At 55.6% G+C, this 18,981-nt stretch overlaps 1 protein-coding gene across 2 annotated transcripts in view; it reads right to left on the bottom strand.

Moving 5' to 3' along the window:
- Positions 1 to 2,612: 2,612 nt before the first annotated feature.
- The window catches only part of ACOX3 (acyl-CoA oxidase 3, pristanoyl), a 55,392-nt gene continuing 39,023 nt past the window's right edge, over positions 2,613 to 18,981 (bottom strand). For both annotated transcript variants that reach the window (XM_025385942.1, XM_025385943.1), the window contains exons 15-18: positions 13,311 to 13,485; positions 11,895 to 11,962; positions 7,154 to 7,240; positions 2,613 to 3,405 (exon numbers count right to left, since the gene is read on the bottom strand). In XM_025385942.1, coding sequence (XP_025241727.1) covers positions 3,286 to 3,405; positions 7,154 to 7,240; positions 11,895 to 11,962; positions 13,311 to 13,485 — 450 coding nt within the window. In that variant the 3' untranslated portion in view covers positions 2,613 to 3,285. The remainder of the gene's footprint in view (positions 3,406 to 7,153; positions 7,241 to 11,894; positions 11,963 to 13,310; positions 13,486 to 18,981) is intronic.

Genomic DNA, 18,981 nt, shown 5'->3' with positions numbered 1-18,981 from the left:
TCCTGTAACACACCTATACTTAGAAGCTCGTTTTCAGACCTTTCTGGGCTGAACCAATGTGCACCTTCCATGCACTGACTCACGTCTCTGCCTCTAACTTCTGTCCCCCTAAAATGTATAAAATCAGGCTGTAACTCAGCAATCTTAGGCAGCTATTCTCAGGACCTCCCAGGGCTGTGTCACAGGTCATAGTCTTCACATTTGGCTCAGAATAAACCTCTTCAAATATTTCATAGAGCTTGGCTTTTTGTCAACACTGCCAGTAAAGTGTGCCAGCTCCCAAATTTGGGGAACGAGGACCTTTCCAACAGGTGGATATGAAAATGCAAACCACATGGTGACATCATGGCCACAGGCGTCGCAAAGCTCTCCTGCAAGAGAACTCGTCGTATCTGACATGGTGACATAGTGGCATTGCAAAGCTCTCCAGCACGAGAACCCATCATGTCTCACATGGTGACATCATGGCCACAGGCGTCGCAAAGCTCTTCTGCATGAGAACTCATCGTATCTGACATGGTGACATAGTGACATTGCAAAGCTCTTCTGCACGAGAACTCGTCGTATCTGACATGGTGACATAGTGGCATTGCAAAGCTCTCCAGCACGAGAACCCGTCGTGTCTCACATGGTGACACTGTGGCATCGCAAAGCTCTCTGGTATGAGAACCCGTCGTGTCTGACATGGTGACATTGTGGCCACAGGCATCACAAAGCTTTCTGGCATGAGAACCTGTCATGTCTCACATGGTGACATTGTGGCATCACAAAGCTCTCTGGCACGAGAACCCGTCATGTCTGACATGGTGACACAGTGGCCAGGCGTCGCAAAGCTCTTCTGCACAAGAACTCGTTTGTGTCTGACATGGTGACATAGTGGCCAGGCATCGCAAAGCTCTCCAGCATGAGAACCCGTTGTGTCTGACATGGTGACTTTGTGGCTACAAGCATCACAAAGCGCTCCTGCATGAGACCTGTCGTGTCTGACACCAAAGTCAAATGTGTTTATTTCTGTAAACCTTGAACATACCCTTGACCTTGAACAACTTCTATGACCTGCTGGTGGAAAAACAGGCAGTTTCAGACCAAAGGCTGGACTAGACCACAAACCAAGGTCCCAAGTGATAAAAAAGACAAAACATGAAAACCCATCCAGAGATGCCCGAAGCTCAGTTACTTGGGAGACAAGGACAGCTGGGGCCTGCTCCAGAGGGCGGTGAGGCAGGAGTGACCGTGACTCCAACTCAGGCTGGCCACCACCAAGAATCTAGCTGCGGGCACATCAGAGGACTTCGGAGCCTGTTCCTTCTCGCTTAGAAAAGCTACAGGTCTAGGCAAAGGAGCCGTCCACACACACACACACAGTCTGAGGCGTCCTGTGAGGGGGACCCCTGGTGGAAATCTGCATGACCCTGGCTGACAGCCCACCCAGGCCCAACTGCTCTCTTGGGCTGGGACCCCCAGGCAGTGGCGCTGGGGACCCCTGGGCCCGCGAGGCCTGTGGCTGGCAGCCTCAGTGGGGAATAAGGCCCTCCGACACTGGCAGGCACCACTGACGTGTTCTCTGGGTTTGTACTAGGAACCGCCCCATCGAAATCGCCAAGGGCCTGAGCACTCTCTCTCATTCCCATTCTCTCTGAAAGCAGGAAGAGTATCATAGACAAAACACACTTAAACCATGAAGAGTTTGTTTAAACCCAAGGAAGCTTCTAAACCAGAGCAAGATGAATTCAGGTGGGGGTTCTCCTGGGTTCAACTGATGATGGACACCAGCGTCTCAGCCTACCTATTGCGTCTGAGCCCTGTGCTGGGGCCCTCGGGCACCAGGGAGGTCCCATGGCTTCTCATCCCACTCGGCCACCTCCTGCTGTCTGCCTGCGGCAGTGTCCAGCCTGTTGGGGCCGGTCTCCTCCTCTGCAGACACAGCTAATGGCACAACTCACCCCACACAGTTGGCTGAGGGTCCCATAAGATGATAAATCCTGAGTGCTCAGCAAGGCGCTGGCAGGCGGTAGGTGCTCATCAAAGAAGCCACTAATTACCCCTCAGAGGCCCCTGGAGCCCCAAAGGGGTGGGATGTGGTGGTGGGGTGTCCTGTCCCTTTTCGAAACATGAAAATGAGCTTGAGAAGTGGTTTCCGGTGCTGGAAATTCAGTCTTTAAAACCATTCTGGACCATGCCCTTCAGACGCTCAGAAGTTCTCTGGGCTACTTGGAAAAATAAGAACTGGTCCTGGTTGGGCCAGCACCATCCTGAGACACACTGGGTCACATCTGTTTGATGAACTGTGGTGACAAGAGTGTGGCCACAGGGGTCGGGGGCACCAGAGTGACCCAACTCCCTGCTACTGATGACAAAGCCCTTTCCGTGCCCTGAGCAGATGAGAGGTTAAGAAGCAGGACCCAGACGCCAAGACGGCACTGCTCTGTGAACCTAACACTGGGAAGGGCAGCCAAGCCCACAGCCCTGCGGGGAGCAGGAGTGACCGGGGGAGGCGTGCACCGATGGCCCCGGTCTGCTGCAATCAGGCTGTGGCCAGTGCCATGGGGACAGGCCACATGTGTGCAAGGACCTGCTGGGCAGGTTCTGCAGGAACAAACAGATCAAACATGTTACGAATAAAGCGATTTGTATATAACTGGCAGGGGGGTGGGGGTTGGAGACTGAATTGCCCACTCAAATCATTACTTTTTAAAAAAACATTTCCTCGACGGACATTTCCAGCTCCACAAAAGAAAGTAATCAAATAGATGTTCTTCCTTAAGTCTTAAACCATGCCATTCAGATGATCTATGTGCAAATTAATAAGGTTATAACATAATTTGATTAGGTGACAAAGCCGAGGGAGAGCTGACAAAGAACCAGACTGGCACCACTGACTTCTTAATGAAATGGAGCTCTGTAAAAAATCTAGACAAATCACAGGTTGTCTGACCAGAAAACCCCTGACTATGAGCTGTCTACTACTTTAGAGTCAGGAGCTGAACCCTGAAAACTGAATGTGCGAAATTCTAATGATCAAAAAACCCACGGTGCGTCAGGCAGACATGATCACGTGCATTTCTTTTCCACCCTGCAAATCACCACAATCCCAGATTAGCCCAGCCGGCCGGGCGCCTCCCTCCCGTCCACCTGGGCGGTGAGGTCAATCAGCAGTTTAAGCGCAGAGGTGCGGGCTCAGAAGGCAGCAGCAATCTCCAGCGTGTTCTGGAATCAGAAGTTGAGGTCTACGTCTGATTAGTTCCCTTCGTTTCATTAGACTTGGCTGAATGTGTGCCGGTGCCACTACAGCTTTGATTTCAGACTTCCTATGACAGGTTTGTTCACAGAAAACTCTGGCCACCAGGACGCCCGCTCCAACACCTTGCTTTCTTGCAGGACAGCGCCCCAGAGGTTTTTGTAGAGCTGCAAACAACACGTACACAGCAAGTGAAGACAAAGAAATAAGAAGGAAAAGATTCCTAGACAGGTGAGTGTGCAAATGCAGCTCCTCAAAGTTTTTGTTAAAAACACAGGAAATTTGGCCGGGCGCGGTAGCTCATGCCCGTAATCCCAGCATTTTGGGAGGCCGAGGTAGGCAGATCACCTGAGGTCAGGAGTTTGAGACCAGCCTGACCAACACAGAAACACCCCATCTCTACTAAAAAAAAAATTCAAAATTAGCCAGGCGTGGTGGCACATGCGTGTAATCCCAGCTACTCAGGAGGCTGAGGCAGGAGAATCACTTGAACCTGGGAGGCGGAGGTTTCGATGAGCAAAGATTGCACCATTGCACTCCAGCTTGGGCAACAAGAGTGAAACTCCATCTCAAAACAAACAAACAACAACAACAACAAAACGGAAATTCTCTCACTTTTTAGAGAAATTTCAAAATGACTTAAATTTATATGAATTTTTTTTTAGTAGAAAACAATTAGGAAAATTCAATTATAAAGTACCATAAAACACATTTATAATGAAAATCACCCCCTCGCCCTCTTCTTTGGAAATTATTGGCTAGGTGAGGTGGCTCGTGCCTGTAATCCCAGCACTCTGGGAGGCTGAGGAAGGCAGATCACTTGAGCTCATGGGCTAGAGACCAGCCTGGGCAACATAGAGAAACCCCATCTTTAAAAAAAAAAAAAATGCAAAAAATGAACTGGACATGGAGGAGTTCACCTGTAGTCCCAGCTACTTGGGAGGCTGAGGTGGGAGGATTGCTTGAGCCTAGGAGGTTGAGGCTACAGTGGGCCGAGATCGTGCCACTGCACCCCAGCCTGGGTGACAGGGTGAGATCCTATCTTAAAAAAAAGAAAAGGAAATGATTGTGGGCAGTGGACACCCTGTTTCTTAGTAATTGCAGCCACCACAGGATTCTTCAAGGCTGCATCGACGGCCGCTCTGAAATCTGCTCTCACACCCCAAGCCGCTACAGGCCGCACAGGTGGCACAGGGCCACCAGCAGCAGGACGCCCTCGCCTAGTGGCCCTTACTGGCTGACTCCGGGACCTGGGCCACCACACCCTGCTCCTCTTGTCCTGCCCCAGGCCAGCACTCCCCTACGGGATGTGCAGACTTCACTGCTCTCAGCCTAAGCAGCCTCACTGGGAAGATGGGGAGAGACGCTCCTGTCTTGGAGGAAGGCTGCACAAACAAAGGGCGAAGGGCGGCTAAGCAGACACTTCACCCGTGCAGGTGGGAAGGGGCAGCCCAGCCCATCTCCAGAGCCTGGGGAGGTGGTCTATTTTGCATCCAGCTTACGTTGACCCATTTATTTACAAGAAACCCCTCTGCCTGTCCCCGCTAAATACACTTAGCAACCCCTCCTCCCCACTCTGCTACTCTGGGCTCCACAGACGCAGATCCAGGCTGCTGCTCCACAGGGCCTAGGTTCCAGCTTACGTTTCACAGTTTGGAGCAGCAGGCTTGGTTTAAGGATGGTCTCAACTCCCCTACGGCTCTGTTTGTTCGTTTACAGTGAATTTCTTACCCGGCAGCTCCTGGTGAATACACCAGTTCCTTGCAACTGGGAGGAATGTACTTTCTTTTTTTTTCTCTGAGATGAGGTCTCTGTTGCCCAGGCTGGAGTGCAGTGGCACGATCACTGCTCACCACAGCCTGGAGCTCCCCAAGCTCAGGAGATCCTCTCACTTCAGCTTTTGTAATTTTTATGGACGGGGTTTTGCTATGTTGCCTAGGCTGGTCTCAAACTGCTGCGCTCAAGGGATCCGCCCGCCTCAGCCTTCCAAAGAGCTAGGATTACAGGTGTGAACCACCACGCTCAACCAGGAATGCACGTTTTATAAACCATCCTGCCAGCAACACCTCCAGTCGGCTCTGGTTTTATCTGTGGAACTAAGCCAGAGGGGCCCCTCCATCATGGGCACGGTCTCTCCTCTCCTCGGTTGTTCCCTGCCTCTGCAGAGCCAGGCACAGCGAATGGACACTCAACGCTGCTTCTGTACGGGGCAGACAGTCCTGTGTGCTCGGGGGTCCTCCATGGTGGGTCTGGCTCCACTGTCTCTTCGAATGCCTGTCTACCTGGTGAGCCCCCTACCTCCTGGTGAGACTGCCTTTCCCAGGGAGGTGGGTAGGGCAAGTCCCCCTCCTACGTGCTCCCCCAGGATCCAAGGCTCCCCCCAAGTCTTCTCTCCCTACAGCAGGGCACAGTTTCTTCAAATCCTGGCTCCACCACTCCCTGGCCGGGAAACCCACTGGGCTTCTCTGGATCTCAGTTCTCAGCAGCAGTGATCATCTGGGCTGTATGGGCTCAGGGGATGGTCGGTGGTCAGCCCCGCGATGCGGGACAGCAGGCCCTCCGCAGAGATGACCATCCCTGCCTCTCCTACTACTGGGAACTCTCACCTCCTGCTCTGCTCACCCGGCCCCTGGCACTACCTGCCTCTTGGCACACCTAGCTCAACCCAGGTGTAGCCTGGGCCATGCTGAGGCCAGGCACTGGGCCCTCCCTGGCTAAGCCAGTAAGGACTCATGCACAGACTTCAGCATTCCCTGAGGACTGAGGGTGGGGTCCTGCCCACTAAGGCTCAATCTCCATTTGAGCAGAGACCCAGGTGCTGGCAGATGCCTCAGCAGAAAGAACTCAGTCGTGGGGACAGGGGGCAGGAATGGGGTTGACCCCTCTGTGGCTCACAGCCAGGAGACCTCAGGGCACGGGACATGAGCACTGACATGCCGAGTCCCTCTAGCAGAAGATGGACACAGCCCTATAAGCAGTGGGGTGCTGCAGGGCACCCAGTGGACCTGTGAGCGTCGTCCCTCGAGGGCATCATCAGGTGGGAGGGAGACACAGGGTCAGTGATGAGGCCAGCAAGGGCCACAGTGCCTGGGGCACTGCCTCAGCTGGACGCCAGGGAAGGCCTCTCCAAGGCAGCGACAGTCAGCTTATACTGAAAGAATGCAAGGCACTCCAGGCAGCCAGAGCAGCAGGCACAAGGCCCTGGGGTGGGCACAGGCCTGGCACGACAGATGGAGAGGCCAGTAAGGCTGGATCTGGTGGGCAGGAGGGGAGCGTGGGGTGAAGGGCCCTGGAGGGATGCAGTGGCTGCCTGGGGCTGGGGCATGGCAGGGTCAAGGAGGCTGGTGGAGGCTCCCTCGGGGAGCAGCCTGACTCCATCTGCTTTGAAGAAATCATTATGGAACATGGGGGGCTGGGGAGCCACAGGGAGGCAGCTGGGGGAAAGTGGGACAGGGGAAAGTAACCCCAGTGACAGCCATGGATGGTCAGAGGGGACAGAGGGGCCTGGGGATTCCAGGACAGGGATGGGGGAGAGGCCTGCAGGGCCAGGAGCCTGCATGGTCAGATGGGGGTAAGACCTGGGATGGGGGAGGCCAGTGGGGAGTGGGAAGAGGGCAGAGGCCACAGTGTGTGGACCTCCAACCTCTGCCTGTGCAGGCGGGCAGTGCCACCACCCCATCTCGAGAGGAAAAGGCAGGCAGGGGATGGGCAAATCCCCTGCAACCACAGAGCCAGCATGGCGAAACACCAGAATGAGGCTGTCCCGACTTGTCCTGGGCCCTCCCCACAGAAGCTCCCCCAAGTGTGACCACTTTCCAGAAGCCACCAGACCCCCGACCCACAGGAGCATCTCAGCTCCGCAGAAATGCCCATCGGCCCTTGGGGCGCCCCTGCGAGGCCCTGTCCTCCCTTTACCTCGCCGTCGGCTCTGCCAATCGGTGAGTCCAGAACAAAGTCAGGAGGAGCGATCACGTCTACCAGGGCAACTGCGTCGTCTTTCAGCTGTTGGAAAACAAAGCCCAGACACTTGGCACCTCCCGGGAATTTCCATGGTGACCAAAGGGTAACAGCCCTGTCCATGTTTGCTAGGACCCACTAGCAACGGGTAACCTGAGCGGCACGTGCGGCTCTGCTGCCAATGCGTGATCTCTTCACTGGCCTGGATTCGAGTCCCTTGCTGTGCGCTGGAATGTTTGCACCATCCTGCTTTTCACTCAGGACTTCCAGGCCTTGTTTCTTCCCAACAAGGTAGAAAAGGCCCTTAAAAGTGACGACCCTGCAGCTCGTGAATTAGCAGCTGCCTCCAGAGGCTCATTTCTAAGCCTTGGCTTATGTGGGCAACTGCTGTTCCAGTAAAGGAAAATATGTCCAGAAAACATGTAATAGAGAAGGCATTTATGAGCACTTGGAAAAGCCATAAGCATATGAAGCCTCCTCGGTTGACAGTGGTTTTATTACTCTCCTATTCCACTGAACAAATTATTCTTCAGCATGACACACGAAATTTATATGAGTGGATTCTCAAGAACTTTCTTAAAATGCAAAAAAAAGACCAGGCGCGGTGGCTCAAGCTTGTAATCCCAGCACTTTAGGAGGCCGAGGTGGGCGGATCACGAGGTCAGGAGATCGAGACCATCCTGGCTAACCCGGTGAAACCCCGTCTCTACTAAAAAAAATGCAAAAAATTAGCCAGGCGTGGTGGCGGGTGCCTGTAGTCCCAGCTACTCGGGAGGCTGCGGCAGGAGAATGGCATGAACCCGGGAGGCGGAGCTTGCAGTGAACTGAGATCGCGCCACTGCACTCCAGCCTGGGGGACAGAGCAAGACTCCGTTTCAAAAAAAAAAAAAATTCTCCTTAAAATATTATGAAATGCCGTGGCTACACTGCATGGAATCCAGGAATGGGAGACACCGTTAATGATATGGATCAAAGGCAATCGGTCAGCACAGAGTAATAAAGGCCACAATGGAGAAACTGAGTGCGCCTCTGCGCTTCAACGCCGTGCTCTGCAGGGTGTGGCCACCTGGTCCTGGTCCACGTGCCTCGGCATGAAGGCCGCAGACAAACGCCACTGCTCCCGGAGAGAAGCTCTTGGCAGAGCACAGGTGCTGAGCCCAACAAACGTGTTCCGTAAGGGTCCAGGTAGGAGATGTTACCGGCTTTGTGGGCCACGGTCTCTGGCAACTGCCTGCTCTGCCGTGGTAGCACAAAGACACCCGCAGATGACACTCAGGTGAACGGCAGGACTGGGCTGAATTTGATGGCCCTGGCCTAGCAGATGGCTGGCACCCTCTCCACCTGGCTGACCGTGGCCTCCCCAAGAGAGTGGTGTGGACGGGCACACACAGAGTGGCACACAACGGTCAGCCAGCCTTGGCCATAGCCTCACTGGGAAATCAGATGTGGCTTTTTTTCTATTTTTTTGAGACAGGATCTGGCTCTGTTGCCCAGGCTGGAGTGTGATGGTGCAATTACGGCTCACTGCAGCCTCAAACACGTGGGCTTAAGCCACCCTACCTCAGCCTCTTGAGTAGCTGGGACTACAGGCATGTGCCACCAGGCCTGGCTAATTTTTTAAAATTATTTTTTGTAGGCCGGGCGTGGTGGCTCATGCCTGTAATCCCAGCACTTTAGGAGGCCAAGGCGGGTGGATCAAAAGGTCAGGAGATCAAGACCATCCTGGCTAACATGGTGAAACCCCGTCTCTACTAAAAATACAAAAAAAATTAGCTGGGCGTGGTGGCGGCGCCTGTAGTCCCAGCTGTTGGGGAGGCTGAGGCAGGAAAATGGCGTGAACTCGGCAGGTGGAGCTTGCAGTGAGTCGAGATTGCGCCACTGCACTCCAGCCTGGGTGACAGAGTGAGACTCTGTCTCAAAAAAAAAAAAAAAAATTATTTTTTGTAGAGATGAGGTGTCACTACGTTGCTCAGGCTGGTCTCGAACTCCTGGCCTCAAGTGATCCTCCTGCCTTGGCCTCCCAAAGTGCTGGGATTATAGGCGTGAGTCACCGCACCCAGGCACTTTTTATAAACAACACCTCCCGCTACGCCCCGCTCTGCAAGGTTACCCCTGTGCTTTCCTTGGCTCACCTGCATACTCCGAAGGCCTCCACAGGGTCAACACGGCCCCAAGCGGGTAAAATTTGGCTCTTGGAGGAGCCAAGGGAAACCCCTCCCTGTGGCCGGTTCGATGTTAAGAGGAGTAAATGTGGCCACAAACGTGTACCACAATTAGACACACCCGTCTCCAGAACGGCAGGCTCAGGGAAGAGGTTTATACAGTGAATCCCGAGAGAGGCTCACAGCCAGTCACAGGGACATTCCACTGGTCCCAGATCAAGTGTGAAAGCAGCGACAGGGGAGATGAACGGCCACGTCTCCAGTCACCAGAGATGCTGCGCTAAAATGCAGCAGTACGCGGTCCGGTTCCTACCAGCAAAAGTGGAGTGACATCTCCGTGGACACAGTGGCCCTGCCCGCCACGGCAGCACCAGCACCAGCACAAGTGGCTCCTCAAATTCAGTGCGATGAAAGGAAATCTGAGACCCTCACTCACACAGCCGCCTCCCCCCAACCCAGCGTCTACCGCGCTAACCAGCACAGCAAGGGGGCTTCTGTCCCTGGATGGAAGACAGCTGCCAGATCAGAACGTGGGGTTGGGGCCCTCTGATTTCCTGGGTGACATAGGTAATAGAATATAGTAAACAAGGACACCGCCAGGAAACAAATTGGAGGCTGAGTCCCCTAAACGCTCAGAGAATTCTCAAAGTAGCTGCAAACGGTGTGTGAGAGGGCCTGGGTGTGTGCAGATCTGGAGACACCCCGACAGGTTACTTTTGCAGAAATTTCTGATGTGGGCATATTTTCTTGTAATCCTCCAGTTTTTACTAAACCCTGAACAAACATGAATGTTTGGGTTGCAAAGGCAGTGCATGCCGGCTCTGGGTGACGCTAAGGGGGTGCGTTTCGGTCTGGGTGACGCTAAGGGGGTGCGTGTTAGCTCTGGGTGATGCTAAGGGGGTGCATGTCGATCTGGGTGACGCTAAGGGGGTGCGTGTCAGCTCTGGGTGACACTAAGGCAGTGCGTGTCAGCTCTGGGTGACGCTAAGGCAGTGTGTGTCAGTCTGGGTGACGCTAAGGTGGTGCGTGTCAGCTCTGGGTGACGCTAAGGCAGTGTGTGTCGGCTCTGGGTGACACTAAGGAAGTGCGTGTCAGCTCTGGGTGATGCTAAGGCGGTGGATGTCGGCTCTGGGTGACGCTAAGGGGGTGCGTGTTGGCTCTGGGTGACACTAAGGCAGTGAGTGTCAGTCTGGGTGACGCTAAGGTGGTGCATGTCGGCTCTGGGTGACGCTAAGGGGGTGTGTGTCGGCTCTGGGTGACACTAAGGCGGTGTGTGTCAGTCTGGGTGATGCTAAGGTGGTGCGTGTTGGCTCTGGGTGACGCTAAGAGGGTGCTTGTCGGCTCTGGGTGACACTAAGGGGGTGCGTGTCGGCTCTGGGTGACACTAAGGTGGTGCGTGTTGGCTCTGGGTGACACTAAGGCAGTGTGTGTCGGCTCTGGGTGATGCTAAGGTGCATGTTGGCTCTGGGTGACACTAAGGGAGTGAGTGTCAGCTCTGGGTGATGCTAAGGCAGTGGGTGTCGGCTCTGGGTGACGCTAAGAGGGTGCGTGTCAGCTCTGGGTGACACTAAGAGGGTGCGTGTCGGCTCTGGGTGACGCTAAGGGGGTGGGTGTCGGCTCTGGGTGTCGCTAAGGGAGTGGGTGTCGGCTCTGGGTGACGCTAAGGGGGTGCTTGTCAGCTGTGGGTGATGCTAAGGCGGTGCGTGTTGGTCTGGGTGACACTAAGGCGGTGCGTGTCAGTCTGGGTGACGCTAAGGTGGTGCATGTCAGCTCTGGGTGATGCTAAGAGGGTGCGTGTTGGCTCTGGGTGATGCTAAGGGGGTGCGTGTCGGCTCTGGGTGATGCTAAGGGGGTGGGTGTCAGCTCTGGGTGATGCTAAGAGGGTGCGTGTCGGCTCTGGGTGACGCTAAGGGGGTGCGTGTCAGCTCTGGGTGATGCTAAGGGGGTGGGTGTCAGCTCTGGGTGATGCTAAGGCGGTGTGTGTCGGCTCTGGGTGACGCTAAGGCAGTGCATGTCAGTCTGCGTGACGCTAAGGCGGTGCGTGTCGGTCTGGGTGATGCTAAGGTGGTGCGTGTCGGTCTGGGTGACACTAAGGCGGTGCGTGTCGGTCTGGGTGACGCTAAGGCGGTGCGTTGTCGGTCTGGGTGATGCTAAGGTGGTGCGTGTCGGTCTGGGTGACACTAAGGCGGTGCGTGTTGGCTCTGGGTGATGCTAAGGTGGTGCGCGTCAGCTCCTCTGGGTGACACTAACGTGGTGCGTGTTGGTCTGGGTGACACTAAGGGGGTGTGTGTCAGCTCTGGGTGACGATAAGGCAGTGCGTGTCAGCTCTGGGTGATGCTAAGGCGGTGCACGTCGGCTCCTCTCGGTGACACTAAGGTGGTACGTGTCGGTCTGGGTGATGCTAAGGGGGTGCGTGTCGGCTCTGGGTGACACTAAAGCAGTGTGTGTCGGCTCTGGGTGACGCTAAGGGGGTGCGTGTCGGCTCTGGGTGGTTGTGTAACATGGATGTAGAGAACACGGCAGCACCCACGGCTCACCTGGGAACACAGGGCCAGGACGGCGCTCTCCAACACTTCTCCTGCCTGCTCACCAGAGAAGTATCCACCTGCAAGCATAGCCTCGGTCATGTGGGGGCTGGGTCCTCAGTCCAAAACCAACCCCAATACCAACATGCCCTGAGTGCACTTTCCAAATTGGCCACATAGGAGGCCTGTTTTGGGTGAACACATCAGTGTCATTGCTGTCCCCAGCCCAGCTGTGACCCGAGGAACGTGCTGGCTCAGGGGCCGAGTTCTGATACCCTTTTCCCACTCAGGCATTGATGGTCTGTGGCCTGGGGCAACGAAGGAGGCAAGGTCCCAGGCTCAGAGGTGACGGGTGGCCACTGGGCTCACACCTGCTGGGGCTCAGGGAGGCTGGGTGGGTTCCTCCCTCGGGAGGAAGCAAGGAAGGGGCTCCTGGACAGAGCGAAGCAGGGGTGCATGGCAGGGGGCGCAGGGGCGAGGGGGTACCTGGGACCACCCAGGGGAGCAGAGGGGGAGCCTCTGCAGGGACTCAGAGGCTGCAGGGGGACTTGGCTCTTGGTGTCGCCTCCAGCCGCTGTGGTTTCTGGTGGGGCCCTAAGAGGTCCAAGGCCGTGGCCTTGTGCGTTCGGGAGCGCATCTGTGGCAGGATCTGCATTTGCTATGATTTTTGCTGGCGAGAACCGTGTCTTATCACTTAGGGTTTTTCTCAGGTAGCAGTGGGGCTCCTGCCCTGTGCCCGCCCTCTCTGGCAGACACTCGTGTCCCTTCCTTGGTGCACCTGGGCATGGTCAAGGCCTCCACGGGGTCAGCACCACCTTCCAGGGGGTAAACGCTGGCTCTTGGGGTGGGGAGGATCTTATTCTTCACAAGCCCAGAGATGCAGGACATGAATGGATATGTGGTATATCCTAGTACCAAAGATGCATGGGTGCCAGCCATTGGGAAGAACCACCTAAAAAGACTTGCTGGGGGCAACAACCAACAAAAGGTTGACAAACTTTGGTTTACCCCATTCCCACCAATCCTCCAGGAATCAGCCCCAGCACCCCGTCCTCCAGGAAGTCTTCCAGGGTTCCCAAGTCTAGACACTCCTGGCTCGTGTCTCCCTGTGCCTTATGGGACCTAGTGGGTGGGCTTCTGCTCTCTGCAGAGCCCGGCAGGCTGCCTGGCACGAGGGGGCCTTCTGGAAGTGCTCTCTGAACCGAACCCCAAGTGAAAGGAAAATTGGGTCTCTTGGCACCACCCTGACACTGTTCTGCCCCATATGCCTCTCATTATGGAAGTGGGCTCCTCATCTGCCCACAGCGCCCTCCGCCATGCTCAGTAAGTCCTGTGGAAGGAGGACAATGGTGCAGGAAGCAGCTTCCTAGATACAACAGCGGGGCCCTGACTCTGGGGAGGACGCAAGCCCGCGGTCAGAAGCCTCACCTCGGTAGAGCAGGGCCGCGTGGCGGCTCAGGGACCACAGGGCGTACAGAGCACTGAGCCGCCCCAGCACGGCCCGCAGCGAGGGCGGCACGCAGGGCTGGTGCACGTGCTCATGGAACCTCTGCACCACAGTGAGCTCCAGGAAGGCCAGCGCCAAGGGACGGCCGTGGGACACCTGGAACACAGGACAGCATCATAAGGACCATGAAAGTTCCAGCCCCGCCCAGATTCCCGGTGGAGGAAGTTCTCAGGAAACACGAACGCGGGTCTGCATTCCCGTGCAAGTCCTAGGACAGTAACATGAAGTGAGGCAGCACACAGACGCCGTGCAGCATAAGACGTTTCTAGAACACGATGGAAAAGGCCTATGTGAAGATGGAGCTGGGAGTGCTCTGGCTCCACCGACGCCCTCCAAGGCCTCAATCTCAGCTCAGCTCCCATCTGGGACTGGGAGAGGCACGGTCATTGCACACCGGGCCTGGGGCAGGCTTCGGGATGCTCTGCGGCTACAGTGTGGGCGCCCACCAGGAGGCCCCCGAGGGCCCAGGACCTGGCTTCTTCCACACAGGAAGACAGAGGAGCTGGAGAAGGGGCTTGTCAAGCTCCTCCCTGAGCTCAGAATTGACTTCGCTTCTCCAAAGGAACTGCCACCCCCTCCTCCAAAGCCTCCAGAGCATGCTTCTCTCCTTTCTCTCCATGCCGTACGTCCCCCGCAGGCTCTGCTGCTCCCATCTTTATGTCCATGAGTGCCCAATGTTTAGCTCCCACTTATACGTGCGAACATGCAGCATTTGGTTTTCCATTGCTGCGTTAGTTTGCTGAGGATAACGGCTTGTAGCTGCATCCATGTTGCTGCAAAAGCCATGACTGTTGGTAGTGATGGCTGCACGGTATCCCGTGGTGTCTATGTACCCCATTTTCTTTATCCAGTCCACCGCTGTGGGGCACCCGGGTTGATTCTACAGTTTTGCTATTGTGAATAGTGCTGCGATGGACGTACAGGTACATGTGTCCGGTTGGCAGGATGATTGCTTTTCTTTGGGGTATGTACCCAGTAATGGGATCGCTGCGTTGAGGGGAAGAGCAACTCTTAGCTCTGAGAAATCGCCAAGCTGCCCTCCACAGTGGCTGAACTAATCTGTGTTCCCACCAACCGTGTATCCATGTCACTTTTCTCCACAGCCTTGCCAGCATCTGCTATAATATCAAAAACATTTGCTGATAATCATCAACTTCACTTATTAGCCTTTCTTTCCCTGTCTCCCATTTATCATCTCACCAGATATTTTAAATTAGGAAAACAACACACGCATTGCTTGACTTGTTAGGATGAGCAGGTGCCATTTTTAAAATTAAAAAAAAAATCCAGCCAAGTGATGAAATACAGGGTATGGGGGACCGACTGCTGCAGGAGGACCCGGCTGCATGCCTGGCCTATGCTGCTGCCCCAAATCTTCCCAGAACACAGCAGGGCGAAGCACACGGCAGCAGGGTCTCCAGTGACATAGCCAGTGTCCTCCAGGGCCCTGTTGGGATCAGGAGCCTCGGGAAAACAGAAACCGGGAGAAGCTGCTTTCCCGCTCTGCTTCGTGCCAGCCTGACTGGTCCTGTCCCAAGACCCCCGCTGGGTCCTGCACACTCATGGGTGGGCCGTCCCATTGGTGCCAGGAAGGCCTGTCCTGCTCCCTGCTGTCTGAGCATGGAGTGTGCCAGCCCGGGGCCTTGGGGCTTCCTGCCCTCTCCTGATCTCACACGTGCCATAGCTCTGGGCCATGGTTTTGGCGGGATCTGGACTTGCACTGGGGCCGTGGGGACTGCACGACAGACCCCAGCTAGGATTAGCACCCAGAATTCCCAGAGCCCTGCCAAGTGAGGTGGGGCAGCCCTCAGGCTCCCACCCGAGGCCTCTGGCAGGAGGCTGATAATACAGGCCTGTGGGGGAGCTGCCAGGCGTGTGCTGCAGCTCCAGGCCTCAGCCCCTCCTCCTTTCACCTTCCATGAAACAAGCGGGCGACGGCACCTGCATCCCCGCAAGCTACTCCTGCGTCCACGAGAACATGGCAATTCCATTGAATCCGCCCACACCCCAAAACGTGCTCCCACACCACAAGGGCCTCTCCTCTCGCCATGGGTCCTCTGCGAACCCCAATCCCAGCCAATCCCAGCAGGGCCCGGGCACAGAGAGGCGGTCCTCAGAACCGAATCTGAGTCTAAGCCCTGTGCCCCGCACCACCCTCCCCCTCACCTGCAGTCACCACGCCGCTTCAGTGTGTTTTGCCATGAAAGTGACAGAGTGTGATACAGCGACGGCACAGGCCAGACAGGCCACGGGGGCCAGAAAGACAGCCCCCTCTGGAACGTTGCTGCTGTCAAATAATGCATCCCGAGTGCCAGTGAGTTTTGAAACACAGAGTCACTCGGCTCTGCAGCTGTGCAAGAGAGCAAAAGGCATCATACAAGCCTCAGTGTTGTCTCCCGTGTGGTGCTGCTGGGGTCAAGGCAGCCCTCTCACAGGAAGCGCCTGCGATGGCAGCTCTATTGTGCTCGACGGCATCTCAGTCCCCAGGATTTGCCTGCATGACACTGCGCTGTTGTTCCAGGAAAGGTCCACATAAGGCCAGCAGTCACCGGGGGGACACAGGCTCCGAGGATGGGCTCCCTAAACAGTGTCTGCCATGGCAACCAGCAGAGCTGACCACAACATTAACCAACGCGGGCTGGGGCCCAGGAAGCATCCCACGTGGTATGAACTCCAGAGACCCGGGAGGACAGTAATGTCTCAGGTGCAGTCCCTCCCCATGGCCAAAGTGTCCCCATAGCTATGGTTAGGGCTGGCGCACTCCAGCCAAGAGTGCTCACGGCACCCACAGACACATCTGGGAGTCCCACTGCCCCCACCAGCTGCCCCCAGACAGGGCAGGGGCTGGACTGTGCTCTACGGGGATCTTCTGGACCACCTCAGCTGCCCCTCCAGAGCTGCCAAACTGTCCCCAGCTAGGACTGGGACAGGCACTTCTCAGGCTCCATGCAGCTATAGTCAGCTGTCCCTTTACAGCAGTAAACCTGGACACCCCAGGAAATCTTCAGCACAGAGAGAGGGGAGGGTCCCAGTCTGGTACACTCTGATTTCTGAAGTACATTTTAAGAGGCAATGGATATAGTTCAGGCAAAAAACTAAACCCCAAATTGTCCAAATTCAGACAGCAGCCACGCAGCCTGGGGAAAGGGCTGGGCTCTGTGACAGCTGGCTCAGGTGCAATCCTGGCCCCGGCACAGGCAAGCTGGGGGACCTTGGGCATTTCTCTTGGCCTCAACTTCCTTCACTCCCAAAGTAGACAACATGAAACAACCCAGATACAGAATCCAGCATGTGGCTCAGGGAGAACAAATGTCCTCATCCTTGTCCGCCTTCTGATGTGCAAATTCCTGAAGGGAACCTGGAGCCCTTGTGACAGGGGTCGATCCCAGGGTGGAGGCAGGCTGCGGGGACGCCACCACCCACCTTTTTAGTCCCAGGCTGGAGGCAGGGTGCGGGGACGCCACCACCCACCTTTTTAGTCCCAGGCTGGAGGTCAGTAGGAGGGACGCCACCACCCACCTTTTTAGTCCCAGGTTGGAGGCAGGCTATGGGGACACCACCGCCCATCTTTTTACTCCCAGGCTGGAGGCAGGGTGCAGGGACGCCACCACCCACCTTTTATATCTACTGGCTGTTGAACACGTGAAGGTGTCACTCAGCCGAAAAACGAGAGAAATGCATTGTTAAAGACCTTTCTGCGCATGCCTGGCTTACGGTGGGTAAATGGTAGATAGCGGTTATTGGCAAGAGCCAGAAAATGTTTAAAAGTTAATCAATTTTCCCCACCAGGTCAAAGAGTAAGCACACTTCTAACAAAAATGGCCAGTAACCTTCTCAAAGGACACAGCCGTCACCCTCTCCACGAACGGTGCTGCTGCCCGAGCCCAGCCTGATGCCTGCGAAGGACGGCTTTGACCTGCAGCTCCTGGCCCTGCCTCCAGGTCAGCGGCTGCTAGGGCTGGTTTCCGACCAGGCGGGCATCTATCCGAAGGAGTTCCTTCCTTCCTGGGGGTGTTCTCTGTCAGCGACATGCCACGTGGGCTTCCCCAGTCTGCTGTGTGGCTTCTGATTTTGTTCAGAGCATCTTTTGCAATGCAGAAATGCTGAACCTTTATGCAGCCAAATCCGATGGTTTTATTTTTTAACAGCTTCCGGCTCCCATCTTCCTGAAAAGGCTAGTCTAGGCTGAGACTTTCTTCTCATGCCGTATTGCAGGGGAAGGGGCTGCATCTCCCATGGGCCCCTTAGCATCCAGCCCAGGGCCCCAAGGGCTCTCAGCTGTCACAAACGTCCCCTGCTCTTGAAAGCTCTGCGACCCAGAGCAGGTCTGGAGCACGAAGCCCCACCCTGGCAACTGCTTTCCCTCCAAGGCCTTGTGGCTGGTGTCTGTGGGTGTCTGTCAGCTCCACAGCTCGGCCCAAGGTCACCGTCTCAGCCGGACTCAGAACCCAGGACCCCTCCTGGCCTCTGCCGCAGGACTCCCTGAAATTCTGTTACCAAGTTCTCGAAGGAAAAGCTGAAGGTAAGTGGTTTCTCAGCAGCTGAGCCACGCACTTGGGGTGTTGTGGGGTCACACATGCCGCGGCCCCAGCATAGGCCAGGGCTGGAAGGGGGTGCTAAGGACCTACCAGGCAGTTCTAAGAGACACAGGTGTTGTTAGGAATGGGGTCCTTTTGTGCCCTCCGTTTCTGGGGGTCTTGTTTCATAACTCATTGGAGAATCTCCATTCCATTAAAAAAATTCTTTTTTTCTTTTCTGAGACAGGGTCTTGCTCTGTTGCCCACGCTGGAGTGCAGTGATGTGATCGCGGCCCACTGCAGCCTCAACCTCCTGGGCTCAAGCGATCTTCCTGCCTCAGCCTGCCTAATGCGCTGGCATTACAGACATGAGCCAGTGCAGCAGCCTATTCCACCTTAACACGAGGATGTGGCCTGCAGAGGAGGGAGTGGTGGAAGCTGACAGGCATCCATTGGTTTCTGAATGACCCAACCTGCCGTGTTATCAGCCAGGGTGGGTACAGAAGGCAGCCTGTTCTGGAAGGGTCACTTCAAGTCTCCTATTTTCGGTCACCATGGCCCTAAACTACAAGTTTTACTGACCCCTGGCCACCTGCTGACTTCATTTCTTTTCAGCTATAAATTCAATCTGGTTTTCTTTTTTTCTTTTTTTTTGAGATGGAATCTTGCTCTGTCACCCAGGCTAGAGTGCAGTGGTGTGATCTCGGCTCACTGCAACCTCTGCCTCCCATGTTCAAGCAGTTCTTCCTGCCTTAGCCTCCCAAGTAGCTGGGACTACAGGTGCCTGCCATCATGCCTGGCGAATTTTTTGTATTCTTAGTAGACACCGGGTTTCACTGTATTAGCCAGGATGGTCTTGATCTCCTGACCTTGTGATCCACCTGTCTTGGCCTCCAAAAATGCTGGGATTATAGGCATGAGCCAATGCGCCCGGTCCAATCCGGGTCTCTTTGAGCTCGGCAGGAGCCCATCCTTCCCGCCTTCTCTCCTCATCCCAGGGCAGGTGTGTGCAGCAGGTTCTAGAGGTGCTGGCCTGAGGGGCGCGGCTGCCCCCCAGCAGCAGGCTGTGCGGTGC

Source organism: Theropithecus gelada, chromosome 5 (assembly GCF_003255815.1).
Source record: "Theropithecus gelada isolate Dixy chromosome 5, Tgel_1.0, whole genome shotgun sequence".
Taxonomy (NCBI): Eukaryota; Metazoa; Chordata; class Mammalia; order Primates; family Cercopithecidae; genus Theropithecus; species Theropithecus gelada.
The sequence above is the reverse complement of the archived record's forward strand: the minus strand, read 5'-3'. Positions and strand labels throughout refer to the sequence as shown.